This window comes from Zosterops lateralis, assembly GCF_965231275.1.
Source record: "Zosterops lateralis genome assembly, chromosome: 5".
Classification (NCBI taxonomy): domain Eukaryota; kingdom Metazoa; phylum Chordata; class Aves; order Passeriformes; family Zosteropidae; genus Zosterops; species Zosterops lateralis.
In genome coordinates this window covers 46080794-46098390 of record NC_139766.1, presented here as the reverse complement: position 1 = coordinate 46098390, position 17597 = coordinate 46080794, and the positions used below count along the sequence as shown (strand labels likewise).

The 17597-nt window shown below is 44.3% G+C and overlaps 1 protein-coding gene across 1 annotated transcript; it reads left to right on the top strand.

Annotated features, from left to right (window-relative positions):
* Nucleotides 1–81: 81 nt before the first annotated feature.
* On the top strand, nt 82–16760 carry LOC310909355 (UDP-glucuronosyltransferase 2A2-like; the record flags this gene model as incomplete). Its single annotated transcript, XM_083861083.1, has 9 exons — nt 82–449; nt 5075–5969; nt 7657–8379; nt 10080–10838; nt 12358–12506; nt 13764–13895; nt 14320–14407; nt 15000–15219; nt 16484–16760. Exons 2-9 carry the CDS (start codon nt 5240–5242, stop codon nt 16758–16760), a joined length of 3078 nt encoding a protein of 1025 aa, XP_083717209.1. The 5' UTR covers nt 82–449; nt 5075–5239.
* Nucleotides 16761–17597: the final 837 nt, after the last annotated feature.

Sequence of the window (17597 nt, the reverse complement as noted above, 5' to 3'; positions counted from 1 at the left end):
TCTGCTGATCCCAACCCAGCTGTCACCCTGGGGTTGCTGTCCTCTTCTTGGGTTGGGGACAAGCCAGTGTCACTCTTCAGCTGCTGTGGTGGGGAGATTGCCAGCAGCAGCTCATGGGATCGCAGAAGAAGATTTTGAGAAAACTGCATGTGGGGAAGGGGTTGTGTTCCTCATCACCCTCACACATCTGGATGTGGCCTGGGACCTGTGGGGGAGGGCAGGACTGGCTGAGGCTGGGGATGTCCACTGTGGCTCTGTCTGCAGTTCAGTGGCTGCTGGTTTCTCCCTGCACTCGCTCCTCCCTCCCTGCAGCCACGGCATTGGCAAACATTTCTGTCCTCGCCTCCCTGTCTCTGCCCGTAATATCTGCTGCCGTCACTCTCCCGTTGTCACCTCCCTGGTGTCACCCTTCCAGCGTCACTCTCCCGGCACAGAGCAGCATTTCTTAGGTGAGACGGGTGTCCTGGGGTGTCCTGTGGTGCTCTGCCCATGGTCAGCCACACAGCGCTGTATGTGCGGGGGTCCATGATGGTGGATTTGGGGTAGTTTGGGGTTCAGTCAGCACCTCTAAACCTTCCCCTGATCTGGAGTCTCCTGCAATAACCCCAGGGACCCAGGTCCCTGTTCCTAAGGGGTGCTGAGGCAAGGGAAGAAGTGCTTGCTCTGGGTGATGATGGGACACTGTGGGCACCCCTGCCCTTGCTGGGGCTCTGGGTGTGCTCCTGTTCCTGCAGTTGGGACCCCTGTTCCCAGCGGTGGGTGCAGTTTTGGCCACGGTGACCTCTGGTCTGTGCTCTGGTGCTATCACTGCCGCTCCCTGGACAGGAATGGTGCCAGGTGACAAGGCTGCCCTGGCAATTGTAGTCTGCCTAGTCTTTGCCAAGCTCCTTCCTGACCCAACAGCAAACTCCCACTAAAACAAACCATTGGCAGGATGACTGGGAAAGTCATGGGGAATGGCTTGCCATGGGAGCACGAACAGTAAACATGCATAAAAATGTATCATGGAGAAAGTAATTCTTGCTTTTTGGGCTGGTGAGCCATTAGATGAGTCCCATCATATCCATACCCATGGGATTTGTAGATTTGCCCATCACCATAGCACACAGCTTTCCTAGGGAGGTTGGACAGATGTTGACAAGACAGGAGTGTGCCACATCTGCTTGGGCAATTCTGCTGCTGCTCTTCAAGGATAGGATGCAGCACCTATTATTCCACCAACAAAGCAGATTCATAGAAGGGACACCAAGCTTGGCCTGAACCTTCTCTCATTTCTTTAATGTTTTGGCAGAGTGGAAATGGCTCCCATGTCAGCCATCCTGATGGCTGTTGTTTACCTGCCAAGGTGCCCCTGCAGCATTTCAGAAGCAGTGAAGAGAGTTTGTAGAATCATAAAGTGAATCAAAAAATCAAAGTGCAATGCTATAAACCTAGCCCTTGTTTTTTTCATCCTGTGTTAACAGTACAGAGGTATAAAGATACAATTTATGCAAGAAAGATGGTCATGGTAAGGATATTTCATCTCAATAACTTTTGCTGGAGTTTCCCTATACCCCGGGGATTACAAGCCTTTTACTGAGTACACACATGTGACTTTGCAGACTTGCCCAATCCTGTCACTTCTGCATGTAGGGATGAGCCAACTTTGAAATTTTCCCAATCTAGTATCCTCCCTTCCCCTTGCCACCTACCCCCCCGCCCCCCACTCCACCACTTCCCCAGAAGAAGAAAAAAAGAAAGATAGTTAAGACTTTTAACTTTGCTTCCAGACCAGAAGCTGCTTCATCGCATTAAGTGAAAGGGAAAGCACAGAATCATTTGGTGCTTCTTCAAGGCAAAAGTTTCCCTTTTCCACCCTGGTCCTGAATTTCTGAGATGCTGGCTGGCATTGGGGTTTCCTAGAAATCAAAGTGCCATGCACACTGCAACCCCCAACCAGCCAGCACAATGGTGAAGAGACCCATGTGTGGAAAACATCAGTTTGCATTGCCTAACTTTTGCATGAGGGCCTTAGCCTTGAAAAGCCTGTTGTTTTTTAACAAGGCTCGCGGTTGCATCACTTTCTGCAGCACTTCTGTTAGTAATGTTAGATATGTGAAATACAGGTACTTAACACCATCTACTTTCTTCTGCCCCACTTCTCTCTCATTTGCTGGATTTTGTTCTTTAATCCTCTCAAAATGCTTATCTTCTCTGATCTGAGTAATCTGAGTATCATCTTTAGAGCTGGCTATGAAAACAAGACAAATGTAACTCTTTGGTTCCCCTAACGATTGCTCTCATTTGCTATGGAGGATTTTGATACTAAGGGGTTGGAAACAAAAAACAAGTTCCCATCTAAGCTTTTCTCCAGGGAAGAGGTCACAGCACCAACCCTGAGGGCGTTCAAGAAGCTTTTGGACAATACTCTCAGGCACATGGTGTGATTCTTGGGGCTGTGCTGCACAGGGCCAGAAGCTGGACTTCAATGATCCTGTGGGTCTCTTCCAGCTCATGATATTCTATCATTCAGTGATCTGCTCTAGTGCATAAGAACACGGCCTTTCCATAATTGCTGGAAAAAAATAAGTTTCTTATAGGACTTCACAAAATAAGCTAAACTAGCCTGAAAAAAGAAATCTTACTTACTTTGTGGATACAAAGATCTCTGGAGAGACTGTAGTGAAATTCCTGGCTGTAAGGCCAAACTACGGTTGAAACATGCTGGCATAATAGTCCTGGATTCTGAGGGTTTAGAAAAAAGCCCTGTTGAATATTATGGACAATACTTAAAAATCATTGAGGTGCGATGTTGGGAAAGATGAGACAGGAAAAGCTTACAAATACAATTGCCTGGCAAGAAATACTGAAAATATAAAACCTGTGAGTGAAATAGAAATGAAAGCAAGCTTTGAGATGTAGGCATGGCAGGCAGGAAATCGATTATTAACTGGGAGATGGGTTGAGTGATAACAAACAAGGGACACCAAGGGACCCGAGGGTGTAGCCCAACCAAGGTATTTGGGAAAAGGTAGATAAGAGAGTAGCCTTTAGAGTTTAGAATACAGAGTGATATGGTAATATAGCAGTTCTCATAGGCTGTATGTAAAGTCTGTAGGTTTTGTATCTCGTGCGCCAGTTGGTCACTGTAAATCAGAATATTCAACACAAAAGGAGATATAATGCATTGTAACAAGGACCTCACCCTTACCCCTACCACCTCTCTTACTTCTTTTACCTCTTACCCCCTGCTCTCTTACCCTTGCCACCTTTCTTAGCTCTTTTACCTCTTACCCCTTGCTCTCTTGCCCCTGCCACCTTTCTTAGCTCTTTTACCTCTTACCCCTTGCTTTCTTACCCCTGCCACCTTTCTTAGCTCTTTTACCTCTTACCCCTTGCTCTCTTACCCCTGCCACCTTTCTTACCTCTTTTACCTCTTACCCATTGCTCTCTTAGCCCTACCACCTCTCTTACCTCTTTTACCTCTTACCCATTGCTCTCTTAGCCCTACCACCTCTCTTACCCATCTTACCTCTTACCCCTTGCTCTCTTACTCCTTGCCCTCTTACCCCTGCCACCTCTCTTACCCTGTTACCCCCCTTACCCTCTAGCTCTCTCTCTCCCCCTCTCTCTTTGGGGCATCCCTTCAGCTTAGGCTGGTGGCTGAGGGCAAGGCCCTTTTTACCCACGACCCTTGCAATAAAACCACATGCTCCTAGAATGCCCCAGGTCTGCAGAGTTCCCTCTCCCTGCCATCAACAGATGCTCTTACAGTGCACCTTTAGATTCCTATATTTTCAGGTTATTAAGCACTCAGGTCTCCAGAATAAAGGGCCACAGAGACAACACAAGTAATAAACCAACTTTTGGAAACTTGCACAGACAGCACCAACTTTTGAAAACTTCTGCAAACAAACCACAAGATTCACTCTTTGCTCCTGTCGACAGTTTATAAACATACCTACTACGTAACAAACAATTTTGTTTTGCCACCTGGGACCCTAAAGGGAGTAAAAAAGTCTTTTTAGCAGTCAGACACCATATTTCTTATCTCTAGGATAAAAAGTCCTCCTAAGAACCTGGCTCTGTAATAACATTGTAGTATGTCCTAGCAAGAGAAAGACCATCTCAACCATTAAATTCCCAGAGCATAACAAAGCAATGAAAAAACACAGAATACATGCCTTGTCACCATCATTCCGTATTTTATTACTTCCTCCTATTGAAAAGTCCAGATCAGAGGGTAACTTACTTAAGCTCCTTCTGCCTGATAACCAATCCTGCTGGAGCAGCCCAGGCACAGAGGAGGGGAGCAGCAAGGAAAAGCAGCAAACTGGTGTAGCAAATTGCACCTTGCAACTCAGAGCACAATGTTTATGTACCTTGGAAGACTCTGCTAGGTAAGAGTTTTTTGCTGCATGGCATTTGTTCCCTAAATTGGGTTGGATGGAGTGTATAGTCATTATATGTGTGGGTTTAGTTGTAATTTTGGCTCCAGGTGGTTAAAGAACTGCTTCCAGGCAACAATTCAAGGGACAACTTTCCAAGTGAGAGCCATCCCAGAAGATGTAGGTTTTGCTCTTTAGCACCTTCAGGGCTCAAAAGACACCCAGGCCCATGTTTAGACACCTGAACTGAGCCCACAACATGACCAGGTTGGTGGTGATGTGCCACAGGCAGTAGCAATGGACTCACTGTGTTAAAAGTTGTCTCGGAGCAGTTGGAAGCTACCAGTGACCTATTAGGACAAATTGCACATTGTTATTTGCATTATCATCAGCCAAATGAAGGATTTGTTGACTTTTCTCAGTGTAAGAAATATCAGCACTTTTAGCATCTCACTGTGAAAAAGGATGCCTCTTCCAATGTGGCCTCTCATTCCTTGGCCTGCCTCTGGCATTGCTAGTTTATGGAAAAAATGCAAAGGATTTGTTTGAGTCTCAGGGCTGGCACCCAGGGAACTGGTTCCTTTGACAGCAGTGAGGATTGCTGCCATCCTCCTAAGAAGAGAATAGAACTCCTTCAGTGGGAAGCTAACAGGGTAGAAGGCAGAAAGGGAAATACGAATCACCAAACATATTTTTTTTCTTTTCAGAGTTCAGACGAAACACGAGTTATAAAGGCACTACCTGTGCAACAGCAAAGTCTCACTTCTCCGAAAAGAGCTAGTAAGGAGCCATCAAACAAAACACAGAGGTGCAGCACTCCCAACTGAAAGGGAAAATTCTCAGACTATCTAGGCCTTGACTCTGCCACAGCCATGAAGACAACCAGCTCAAAGAAATACCTCCAGCTGCTCCTTTTTCAAGTTGTTCTTTTAGGGCCTGTCTTCTGTGGGAAGATACTGGTTTGGCCAACAGAAGGCAGCCACTGGCTGAACATGAATGTAATTATACAGGAGCTCATCCGCCGTGGGCACAGCTTTACCATCCTGGTATCCAACGCTACCCTCTACATCCAACCTAAGCCTAAGGCCACGGAGAAGTTTGAGACCTATTATGTGCCCTTCACGAAAGATGTTCCTGAGGGCCTGATTAATGGAATAGTGGATCTATGGATCAACAACAGGCCAACCATCTTGACCTTCTGGCAGTTTTACAAAGAGCTGGGAAGGCTGTCTGTAGGCTGGCAGGAGATGAACAAGATGATGTGTGACGCAGTGCTGACCAACCAAGAGCTGATGGCTCGTCTGCAGGGGTCTGGCTTTGACATGCTGCTGTCAGACCCTGTGACTCCCTGTGGGGAACTCCTGGCTCTCAAGCTGGGCATTCCCTTTGTCTACTCACTACGTTTCTCCCCAGCCTTCACTCTGGAAAGGCACTGCGGCAAGATCCCAACCCCACCATCCTACACACCCGCAGCCCTGTCTGAGCTCACTGACCGCATGTCTTTTGGGGAGAGAGTAAAAAACTTTGTGTCTTACCACCTGCAAGACTATGTTTTCCGGAGCTACTGGGGACACTGGGATATGTACTACAGCAAGGCTTTAGGTAAGCTGTTGTGGTGTAACCATAGTAAGCCTTCTGATACTTCATTTCTTATTATAGTCTGTCCTTATGACCTGCAGAGCTAGGAAGCCACCAGGGTTGCAAAGTCAAGAGAGAGGTCAGCAAGAGTTTGTCATTATGTCCCTAAAAAGGGGCTGAGCCACCAGCAGTCAGAGTGCTGTGCTGCTATGCCATTGCATTGAGACAGGATCAGGGTCATCCCAATTGATGGATTTGACTTTTGCCATAATTTTAGTGTGGAGTTTGATACAACTTCCACACCACACAGGGTGCTCAGCAAAGGTGACTGCTTGTACAGAAAGCAGCGAAGAACAGAGCCATTTTCCTCACCCAGAGGACTGTAACAAGGAGGGAGGAGGTGGTGAATTACAAGCCAGCCTTGTCACCCTCAGTAGCAATATTTAAGTGCATTGTGGCTTTGTAATAGAGACTTCACTTATGTCACTGGTCATATAAAACCAATTCTCTCTGCTCAAAACAAGTTCTATTTACAACATACCCCCCCACCCACAAAGGAAACAGTGAAAACAACAAATCTTTCTCTGCACGCTTTTCCTCTGGACTGTTTTGAGTGATCATGTAGAAAAATATCTTTATTAATAATCAAATGTTGTTTCTACTACCTTCCCATTGAGCTCTTCAAAAAGATCTCTTGCAAATCTCTCAGAGTTCAATTGCCTGCAAACACCTGCATGATGCAAGACTCCACAAGTACACCAAGCTGGTGTTATGTGTACATTACATGAGGTATCTCAGCTTGGCTGCTCAGTCCAGCTGTTTCCATGACCCACATTTTTGTCCCAGAAAGGGTGCTCTAGGCAGCATGGAAACCATACCAAAAGTCTTGGACAATGATATTAAGAAACCATTGTGTAACAGCACTGGGGAGAAACCCTGTAATGATTTTTAGCACAGAAAAGAGAGTTTACTCTTAAAAGAATTAATTTCTTAATTGCATGTCAGGAGAGACCATATAAATAAAACTGTTTCATAGATTTTCTAGTTCAATTTATAGTGCACAATTGGCACTTAGTGGCAGGCAGGAAGCCTGCACTATCCCCTTCTGGTCTTCCACGATGCTCTGAAAGAGGCAAGTTTACATGAGGACAATCTTATGCTGATACTGGAGTAATTAGCTGTGTAGTTCCATCTACACAGAGATGAAACTCTGAGAATCAGCCCTGGATCACCACTTTAAGTGTGTTCTAAAGGCATGCTTAGTGGCTTTATAAAAGCAAAAAGGTGCCCACACTTTGCTGCCCACCCAGCTGTGTTTCAAAGAGCCAGAAGAATGAAAAAGTCACCTCTTCTACCAAACAAGTAACACAGAGACTGAAGTTAGGTGGGCAGGAGGGATGGGATTACCAACAGGATACAATCCTTGCTTGGCTGAGCCCCCCAGGGCTGACAGCTCTCCCTCCTGCTCCAAAGAAATCACGTCTTCCAGCTTCAGCAAGCTGTTTACCACCAGAGGGTGCCAGCTGGTGCCAGTCACCTTTTCTGTGCCCTAGGAAAACACGGTATTAAACATGCTATTATCTAATACAGGTTTGACACTGCCTACCTTTGTCTCCCTGCCCTCGGGATCAAGGCAGTTCATGCATGCCCAGCCCAGTTTGGGAGCGTCACTGCTCCTGGTGAAGGAAGGCCACGGGGCATTGCCACGCAGGGCAGGCTATGGCAGGGAAGGAGGTGGTAGTGCTGCTGCTGCTGGCCCTGTTGGGCTTGGGGTCTGGGGGGAAGGTGCTGGTCTGGCCGGCTGACAACAGCCACTGGCTGAACATGGAGCACATACTACAGGAACTTGTGGTCCGGGGCCACGAGGTGACCGTGCTGCTGCCTTCGTGCTTCCTCATCCTCAATCCTACACAGCCCTCACCCTTCCAGTTTGAGGTGATTGAGGTGCCAATCACCAAAAAGGAGATGACTGACTCAATGGATGAATTTTTTTATTTGTTTTTTTATGAGCTGAAAGAGCTACCTATCTGGAAAAGTGCTTACAAGATAGCTCAAAAGATGTTAGAGATGAAGAACATAACCAAAGTAATTTGTGATGGAGTTGTGAAGAATGATGCCCTGATGGAAAGACTGAGGGCATCTGCCTTTGATGTCCTTTTGGCAGACCCACTGTTTCCCAGTGGGGAGCTGGTTGCTGAGAAGCTGGGTATCCCCTTTGTGTATTCATTCCGGTTCTCCATGGGCAACACGGTGGAGCGGCTCTGTGGAACACTCCCAGCACCTCCTTCCTACGTACCAACCACCCTAACCAGCCTAACAGATAGGATGGCTTTCTGGCAAAGGCTAAAAAACATCCTCAGCTACGCTTGGCAGGATTTCTTATTTCATTACCTTCTCTGGGCAAGCTGGGATCAATACTACAGTGAAGTTTTAGGTAAGGCTGCTCTCTTTCCAGAAATTACATCTTCTGTGCACACAAGAGTAAATACCCAGAGATGAGAGGTTAAGGCACAAACCAGGAGCAAGACAGCACTAAATTCACTCTCCTTTCAAAATTCCTGCATCAAGTCAAACAATCCAGGCATTGCTGTTAATCCAGACCTGCTACAGTGGTAGAGCTAAGTCTGTACAGGTACTTCCAGGATATGTAAAACAGTGCTGAAGCACTTGAAACGGGGCTCATCATTAATATTCATAGATGAATCATGACAAATACTAAGAACAGTAAAATACTGTATACCCACCAAACGCTAGTACTTCTCCCATAGCACACTTCTTACTTGCTAGCTTGTCTCAAAACTAGAGACAATATCCTCCTCTGGACCTTTAAAAGCCTGGGAGATCAGATGAGCCCCAATTCACAGTGATAAAAAGCTCTCTGCAGAGACATAGTTCTTTGCTTTTCTTAAAAGTGTCTAAAAACCTATTAGATTATAGTTACATTTATTTGTAAGTGGTTTTAAGCTTTTTAAAAAATAATAATTGTATAATTGTTTTCCCATTTTTGGCTCTAGGTCAAAAGTAATGCTTAAAAGGAAACAGGCCAAACATATGCATTGCTGGTGAGGAGATGAAATGGGTATTTCAATATGAGACTTGAAAGTGTTTTTATTTATATTTCACTAGTAAGGTGTAATTCTTTTGAGAGAGCTAAGTTGTTAAGATATCCTACTCTTAGAGTATCTAGATGTGTGTTTGTGTTGCTTATCATGTTATGATGACAGAGACTAGAAAACCTTGTGCTGACTGAAGCACGGTTTGGTGTCTGTTGTGTAAACCTCAGAGCTGTTTGGATCTTGTGGTGTCTTTTTTTTATTGTGAACTGTGGGGTTTAGCATTTAAGGCTCCATGTGCAATACCTGTTTTCTTAGCTTGCATGGGCTGCGTGATGGATTTGTGCTGAAAAGAGTTTTGAAAACACAGGGATGTTTTAACTACTGCTGAGTGGTGCTTACAGAGTGTCAAGAGAGGGCTGGGGATGCTCCCAAGAAGTTAGGAGGGGACAGTTGACCCTGACTCACCCAAGGGATACCCCAGCCCATGGCAATTTTGTGCTCAGCAAAATAAAAGATATGGGGGAGAAGTTTGTCAGGGCTGCTCTTTCTCAGGGACTCACAGGGAATTGGCTAGTAGTGAGCAACTGTTCTTTTTGCATCCCTTGATTTTCTTGCCTTTTTTTTTTTTTTTTTTTTTTTTTAAATTTCCTTTTTTTCCCCCTTAAGTTGTCTCAGTCTCAATACATGACTTTTGCCCTTCCTTTTCTCCTCCTTCTGTGGGAGATTCAGAGGCTCTGTGGTGCCTGGCTGCCTATCAAGACTAAACCACAACACAGGGAAAAGGCTTCTGGTCTTCACATGCTGCAAAATGCACTTTGTGGTGAGTAGATAGGAGCTGCTGTAATTTTGAGATCAGCTGTGGCTCTGCAGAACGCTCCAGAACAGGATTTGCTGCTTGCCCAGTCCTCCCATGAGTGCTGTTCTGTGTTACGACATTCCCTCTCACCACATCTGCCAATCTTGACACATTTGCCAGTCTAGGCACCAAACAGATTGCCAGCTTAGTCACCAAGCAGTCACTTTTAATTGGTCGGCTCTACAGTGTAGAGTGCACAGTGAAGCAGTGAACTGCTTCCAGTTCGGTCAGACCAGAGTTGCACGTGGAATGCTGAGATGTTTGGGCCAAAGTTCCTCTGGCTGCTCTGGGCCTACACATGCTGCTGCAGCATCTGTTTTTGTGGGAAAGTGGTGGTCTGGCCCACTGATGCCAGTCACTGGATCAACATGAAAGTGATTCTGCAAGAGCTCGTTCTCCGGGGTCATGAAGTGACCGTGCTGGTGCCCTCAAGCAATCTGCTCATCGACTACCAGGACACCTCCTCCCCTTTCACTTTTGAGGTCCTGCAGGTTCCCTTTAGCCAGGAGACCCTGGATGCCTTCATGGAGGTCTTCCTCAATTTCTGGATGAATGAAGCCGCTAATCTCTACCCCTGGGAGATCATGTGGACGATAAAAGAGGAACTGGAGGTCTTTACCAATATGTCCAAGCAGACCTGTGACACCTTGGTGAAGAACTCTCACCTGATAGCAAAGCTGCAGCAGGCCAAGTTTGATGTTTTGGTCGCTGACCCTTTTTCTGTAGGTGGGGAGCTTGTAGCAGAAATCCTAGAGATCCCTTTTGTCTACAGCTTTCGCTTCTCTGACGGGAATGTGGTAGAGCGGCTGTGCGGTGGGCTCCCATCCCCACCTTCCTATGTGCCTGCTAGCACAATGGGGCTGACACACCAGATGTCCTTTAAGGAAAGACTACAGAACTTCCTCTTTTACATTTTCATGGATTTATTTTTCATGAAGTTTTGGAGAGATGAATGGGATGGGTACTACAGTAATGTCTTAGGTAAGGCAGCTGTTGAGTGGTTTCTTTTCTTGCATAGGTTGTGTCTTTTGAATGCTTTGGGACCACCATGCTGTTGTCTCAAAATACTCCTTCTCAAAGGCCAGCAGAGGTGGCTATCCTGAAGTATTTTGCAACTGCATAGTGCAGGATGCTGAGTCTGAGTTAAATTCTCAGCAGTGAATGCTGTCACCTTTCCCTTTCATCCACCATTCAGTTTGAAATACTCTTCTTAAACTTTACACATACCTGTATATTTTCCTCCAACATAGTACAACTCAGGCATGATTTAATATTTAATAAAGAGACCTTTTAGTTCAATGGACTTTGAATCTTGTCCAGGGTATCTAAGTTTAGGCAGATAACAAGTGAACAGCAAACACAAAGGCATCTCTTCTGTTGCTGTCCAATCTTTTCCTGCCTTTGCAAAGAATGCCTTCATACTCTGAACACTAGTCCCTCTTCCTTGGATTGAATTTTTAATACCATATAAAGACTTAATTACACCTTTATATCACTCTACTTGTAATGCAAACTTGATTTTCACTTCAGCAACTTTGCTACTGACTCATTGTTCTTTAATTTCGATATAAAGAAAAAAAATACTGGTGTAGATTATTATACTGGTCAAGTAGTATAAGAAGATGACTTACAGGTAATTTTTATCTTGCTGCATATTTAGCTTGATTCCTGCTTGCATTAGACTGGATTTGGAAAAATATTTATCAATACTTCTAACTCTTTTATTTCCCAGTTTCACTTAGTGGAGAAAATACTGCAAAGACAACTTGCAATATGTACCTAAGAATCTGTATTTTTCCAAATGGTAAACTATAAAACATCAGATCATCGTTAGATTTTTTTTTTTTTGGCAGATTAATTTCTAAAAATACTGGATTTTGCATACAATGACATTAAAAGTATTTATGGAGTTGGTCAATTTTTCCCAAGAAACAGCGTAAGAAACAGCTGACTCAGTCCTCAAGAAAACTAGAGATGTCTGTACCTGTCTTTTATTGTTGTTTGAGCAGCCACTAAATGAGTCACCATTTGAAAAATGCTACAGAACTTTGTTTAAAAACTTTCCTCCTCCCTGACAGGTGATCATCACTTTGTGATTCATTCATTTTGTATTTGGAACTAAATTTTCTGTGGTTGTTCTCTTCCCCAAGTGTTCTCTGTGTTTTTGCTACAAGCACAGGTAATAATTCAGCACTACAAGAATTGCACTTCTATGTTAGATACTAAATGCTTCTCGCTTGTATTTCTCTAAAGTAATCATGAAGGTTCAAAATCCTTTTAAGGATTGTACCACCTTGCTCACGGCCAGCTGCTAAAAAGCTGAACAAAGGACAGGGCAAGGAATAGATTCAGATTTGTGGATGTTTTCCCTTTATGCATGGTTTGATAAACTACACTGATTGGGAGTGCCAAAAGACAAAGGTAAGGCTCCTGTTTCACAACCTAGAGCAAACAAGGGCACTCCCATGCATGTTGTAAACCTCTTGTACCTTGTCCACAGGAAAGCCCACAACCTTGTGTGAGACGATGGGGAAAGCAGAGATTTGGTTAATCAGAACATACTGGGATTTCGAATTTCCACGCCCTCTTCTGCCCAACTTTGAGTTTGTTGGAGGACTTCATTGCCAGCCTGCAAAACAACTACCAAAGGTATCCCAACTTCACTCTGCCGTTGGCTTGTTACAAAGACTGTTTCTCTCCCTGATAACCATGCAAGCCATGTCCTGAGAAAGCTCATAGTTAAAGAAAATGCCCTGGTGCTGCTGGGGAGCAAGGAACTATTTAGCATCCATACATACTTGTCCAAACTAAGGGCTGGTTTATAGCCTGCCGTCTTAAAAGAGGATAGCTGATGTCAGCACAGGGTCATAGAGTGTCTGTTTTAGGAAAAATAGGTGCTACCTCAGGGTACTTAAATGTAACATTTAATTCTAAGACACAGACTTTGCAGCCCATGATAACATTGAAATAACTGATGCCAGAGAGCACTGTGACAAAACAAATTCTTTAGGTAAAATGGGGTCAAAACTTGCAGAAATAGATGAGTGATAAACACTTTTTCTATTGTACCTTAGTTTAAGACATCTTAAAGGGAGTAAAACACTCAGCATCTCCAGCCTATACTCTGCTGTGAATTGCAGTATTGAGGTGGAATTTGAAATTCTCAAATACTGAAGATGACAACATGACAAGCTCTGGCATAGATTATCATTCTTGTAGGAAGAGCGTTGGAAGATATAGGCCATCTTCAGTGCAAGTTGTCTGCTCAAAGAAACCTTCTAACTCTCTTCCCACTCCCCTGTAACATGGGTTGAGCTTAGGGAAAATGGATAACTATTCTCTTTTTCATGTTACTGCTCCAGTTCACATGACACTAACTAATAAAAGAACAGGAAAACCTATTGGTCTGATTTGTAGAAAAAATGTTTTGAGCAATGTGGTGCATTGTAAGAAATGAGAACTGTCTGACTAGCAAGGCGATGGCACCAACTTGGTGAATCTGTGATCAGGATTCTGAAACACCCTCTCAGGTTTCAGTAGAGCTATATAATGCAAAGTATTTGTTTCAGGAAAATCCAGAACCATGACCATGCTAGGGAGAGTGTCACAGAGTGTGGCCTGCTCATGATAATGCCAGGATTCGTTCCTGCTGCTGAAACTTGCTTGTATCCTGAAACTTGCTTACAAAAAGACAAAGTATCTGTCACCTGTCTCAACTTGTCCTGCTCATCACTGGGGAGAAACTTTTCCACAGGGGCAGGCCTGTCTTTGTCAAGCCTTTCTGTCAGGAGGTGCTTACATCACCATAATTTCCTAAATAGGCTGAAAAGGTTATGCTCTCTACTCACGAGATCTGTGTAATCTGCATTGTGTAATTACCCCTGGTACGTTTTCTGCCTCTCCTAGGAAATGGAAGAATTCGTTCTGAGCTCAGGGGAACATGGTATCATTGTATTCACTCTTGGGTCGATGGTTCACAGCTTAAGTGATGAAAGAAGTAATGTGATCGCCAAAGCCCTCAGCCAGCTTCCACAAAAGGTGAATTTCTTTTCAAGCCCAAAACAAGTTGCCCTGTTGCCTTGCTTTTTTCATTCCCATTGCTCTCAGTAAGCCTTTTACGTCTGGAGTGGCCTGTTCTTTTCCTGCACCCCTGATGGATGTGATACAGCCAGGAAACTGGGCTCTCTCAGAGACAGGCGGCTGAATTACTTTCTAGGGAGTTCTGCTGTTTCACCTCCTCTGAAACAAATAACACAGAAGTGTGTCTACAGGGCAAAAAAAATCACTCCACGCATTTTTTATAATTAGCATATAATAACCCATCAAAGAGTTTGGTGGGAGCCAAAGCTATTTGAATTACTGGGAAAAGGTATGGGTTTAAGATAAAGGTCTACATTACATGTAATAATACAGAAAGGCACATCACATGTATTGTCTTTATCTTGTTCTTCCTTTGTTCAAGGTCCTCTGGAGGTACAAAGGGAAAAAACCAGAAACTCTGGGCTCCAACACCAGGATTTTTGACTGGATACCACAAAATGACCTGCTTGGTGAGACTGATTCTATTTGGGATGGATTGCACCCTTGGAAAAACTTTGTTTTTCCACTAGAATAGTTAATTCAGGCAACAGAACAATGGAATGCTTGTGGATATAGCCTAAAATGCAGAACTTTGCTCTTGGGAGCCTTAGCTTCCTAAAAGGCTCTGACTTAGCCTGGTGGCAGTCATCTGGAAAGGCTCAAAAGCCCCCATAGGCAGGAGTAAATACCGAAGTAGAGATGTACTCTGGAGCTGGATTTGGCATCTGCAGTTCACCTCCAGGGCCCATTTTTCAAAATGCTTGATCTAAGTAAGGCATGGGGCTGTTCTGAACCTGATACTATGTGAAAAGTACAACGGCACAATAGTGGAAGGGCTGAAGTAACTGTGGGGTAGTCTAGAGGGAGATGCTGATTCACGTGTTGTGTTAAAATACGTATGACTGTGTGAAAGCTAAGCATATAAGCTGTGCTGCTGATCCAGAGGTCAGGGTTATTCCCTTCCCTAGCAGTGCACTGGCCCCCCTCTATGCAGTGCTCACATTGCAGTGAATGCAGTCTGCCACAGCTGCTGTAACATACACCTCTCCTTCCTTGTTCCAGGCCATCCCTTGACTAAGGCCTTTATTACACATGGTGGGACCAATGGGCTCTATGAAGCCATCTACCATGGGATACCAATGGTTGGGATTCCCATGTTTGCTGACCAGCATGACAACATTGCTCACATGGTAGCAAAAGGAGCTGCAGTTCAGATGGATTTCAACACAATGACGACGCAGGACCTGGTTGATGCACTGAATACAGTAATTTACAATTCCACGTGAGTTTTGTTCTTGCCTTAGAGTAGGCTAAGGTTATTAAAATCCTGGGCTGCTGATGTGAGAAATTCTGCTGGCACTTCTGGGAATGGAAAATGCAGAGTAGCTGAAGTTTGGATTTCAGATGAAAGCCACCTTTCCTTTCTGAGAATCAGGATTTTTCAAAAAGGACAGATCAGTAATTTGGTTTTTCTTATACCGCATTTTATGAGTGCTTTGAGGAAAATAGTTCTTGGGAAGTTCAGAGGAGATTTTGAGAGTTCTCTGCAAGTGCAAATCTGCTGGAGGCTCTGAATGACAATTCTAGTTTTATTAGGTCTTAGCTGCCTTTAGTCATAACAGTTCTTTCTCCTACCCCTGACGTAGCAGTATCCTTAGGTTACCGTACCCATCAGTCAGAACTTGGAGGAGAGGGAAGCCCAGCAGCTGGGATTCCTTGCTAAGGATAAAACCACTGGCAAAGGGATTGGAAAAATGCCAAAGTCCTCAATCTTTAGCAGCAACTCCCATTCAGTGTGAAGGACAGATTCCTTCAAGTAAGAATCTGCAAATTCCTGAAGCAAACAGACCAGCACTGATGGAGGTATCTAGTATCTGAGGGAGTAAGCCATGGTGGAGGTGATCTGTAACAACCTGGATGGCAGCTGGTACATGTGGGCTCCCCAGCTTTCCCCTTAGTTTTACTACTGAGCCATGACACCATAGAGTCTGGGATCCCCTTGGGTCCCACTTGGGATCAGCTTTCCTTGCTGAGTCCCAATTCTTTGTGCAGCCCCAGCCTCCTCACTGGTGGGGTGGTGTGAGAGCCAGAAAAGGCCTTGACTCGGTATAAGCTCAGCAGTAAGGAAAACACTCCTATTTTATCAACATTGCTTCCAGTACAAATCCAAAAAACAGGCCACACCAGCTACTATGAAGAAAGTTAACTCTATCTCAGCACAAATCAGCACACTTAATTATACTGGAGCAGAAATGCTGCAAATGTTTCCACGGTGGTTTTTTAAAGGAAGTATCTGGAATAATTTTGAATAACTTTTTTTTTTTTTTTTTTGCAAAATATTGGCTCTCTCTATTACTTTTCTTAACCCAATTTTATACATAAAGGAACAAATTGGACCAGTTTCAAATATAGTTAAATAAGACTGATGAAGTAAAAGCAGGGCTGTCTACCTTCCTCATAAGGACTGCCAGCTGCTAAATGGTTTGTTTCAGGAATAAGTGAAAAATCTCTTTGTTGTTGTTGTTCTTTTTTTTTTTTTTTCCCAGCTATAAGGAAAATGCTCTAAAGTTATCCAAGATACAGCATGACCAGCCTGTTAAGCCTCTGGACAGAGCTGTTTTCTGGATTGAATTTGTAATGCGTCACAAAGGAGCAAAGCACTTGAGACCAGCTGCTCACCATCTCACCTGGTATCAGTACCACTCCCTGGATGTTCTGGCATTCTTGTTCACTTGTACAGCCACTATCGTCTTCATTCTTTTCAAGTGCTGCCTATTTTGCTGTAGAAGATGTGGCAGAATTGCAAAGAGGAAGAAAGAATAGACACCTTGTTCCCAGCAGCAGTTTTCTTCTCCTAGGCAGATTAAGCAAGGCGTTTATGCACATTCTTTGGTGAACAAGTTTATTAGGATATGCTTTAAGCTGGGCATATCATGAATGCACCACAACAAAGCTGTTGTGGGGGAGAGCTGCTTGCTTAACCAGCAAATTCTTTCTGTCTAAATAAAATTGAATTATAATTGCTTTATCCCTTGGGACCATGTTAGCTGATCACACATGGTTCTTGCCATGGTAATTGTTGCTCTAAATTTTCAAATATCTCAAATATTTTGGAGTATTTCATAAATTCAGCCTTGCCCTGTGTGGTACTGTGAGTCTGCAACTAGGCTCCTTATCTTCTGTCCTCTCCTCTAGTGTCATGCAGGCTTGATCACTGATTCACAACCAAAATGCCTCCTCTCCTGTCAGAAAAGCTCTCTCCTGACTGTACAGTGAATCCAAGATCATGGGCTCCTAAAAAGCACCCATCTGAAGGGCCACAATCATGAAAACTGGGAGCTGCAAGTGGCAAATGACCTGACTACCGGGGGGGCTGAGGGGAGACTAGAATCCCAAGAGCATTAAAAAAATTGCTTTCCTGGGAACCATTTCTCTTTCCCATTCAGTCCAGAATTCCTACTGCACAGGCCATCATTCTAACTGCAACACTGCAGGGGTGTAAAAACCACCTCTATCAGGAACTTGCCCATCTTAACTCCCAAGTGCCTCTGAGCCATGCTAATTGATAAATGCAGGAAAACATCTAGAGAGGGAACTTGCAAAGAGATAACATTCCACGTGGGAACAGCACGATAGCCACTTGCCTTGCCTGAAAAGCTG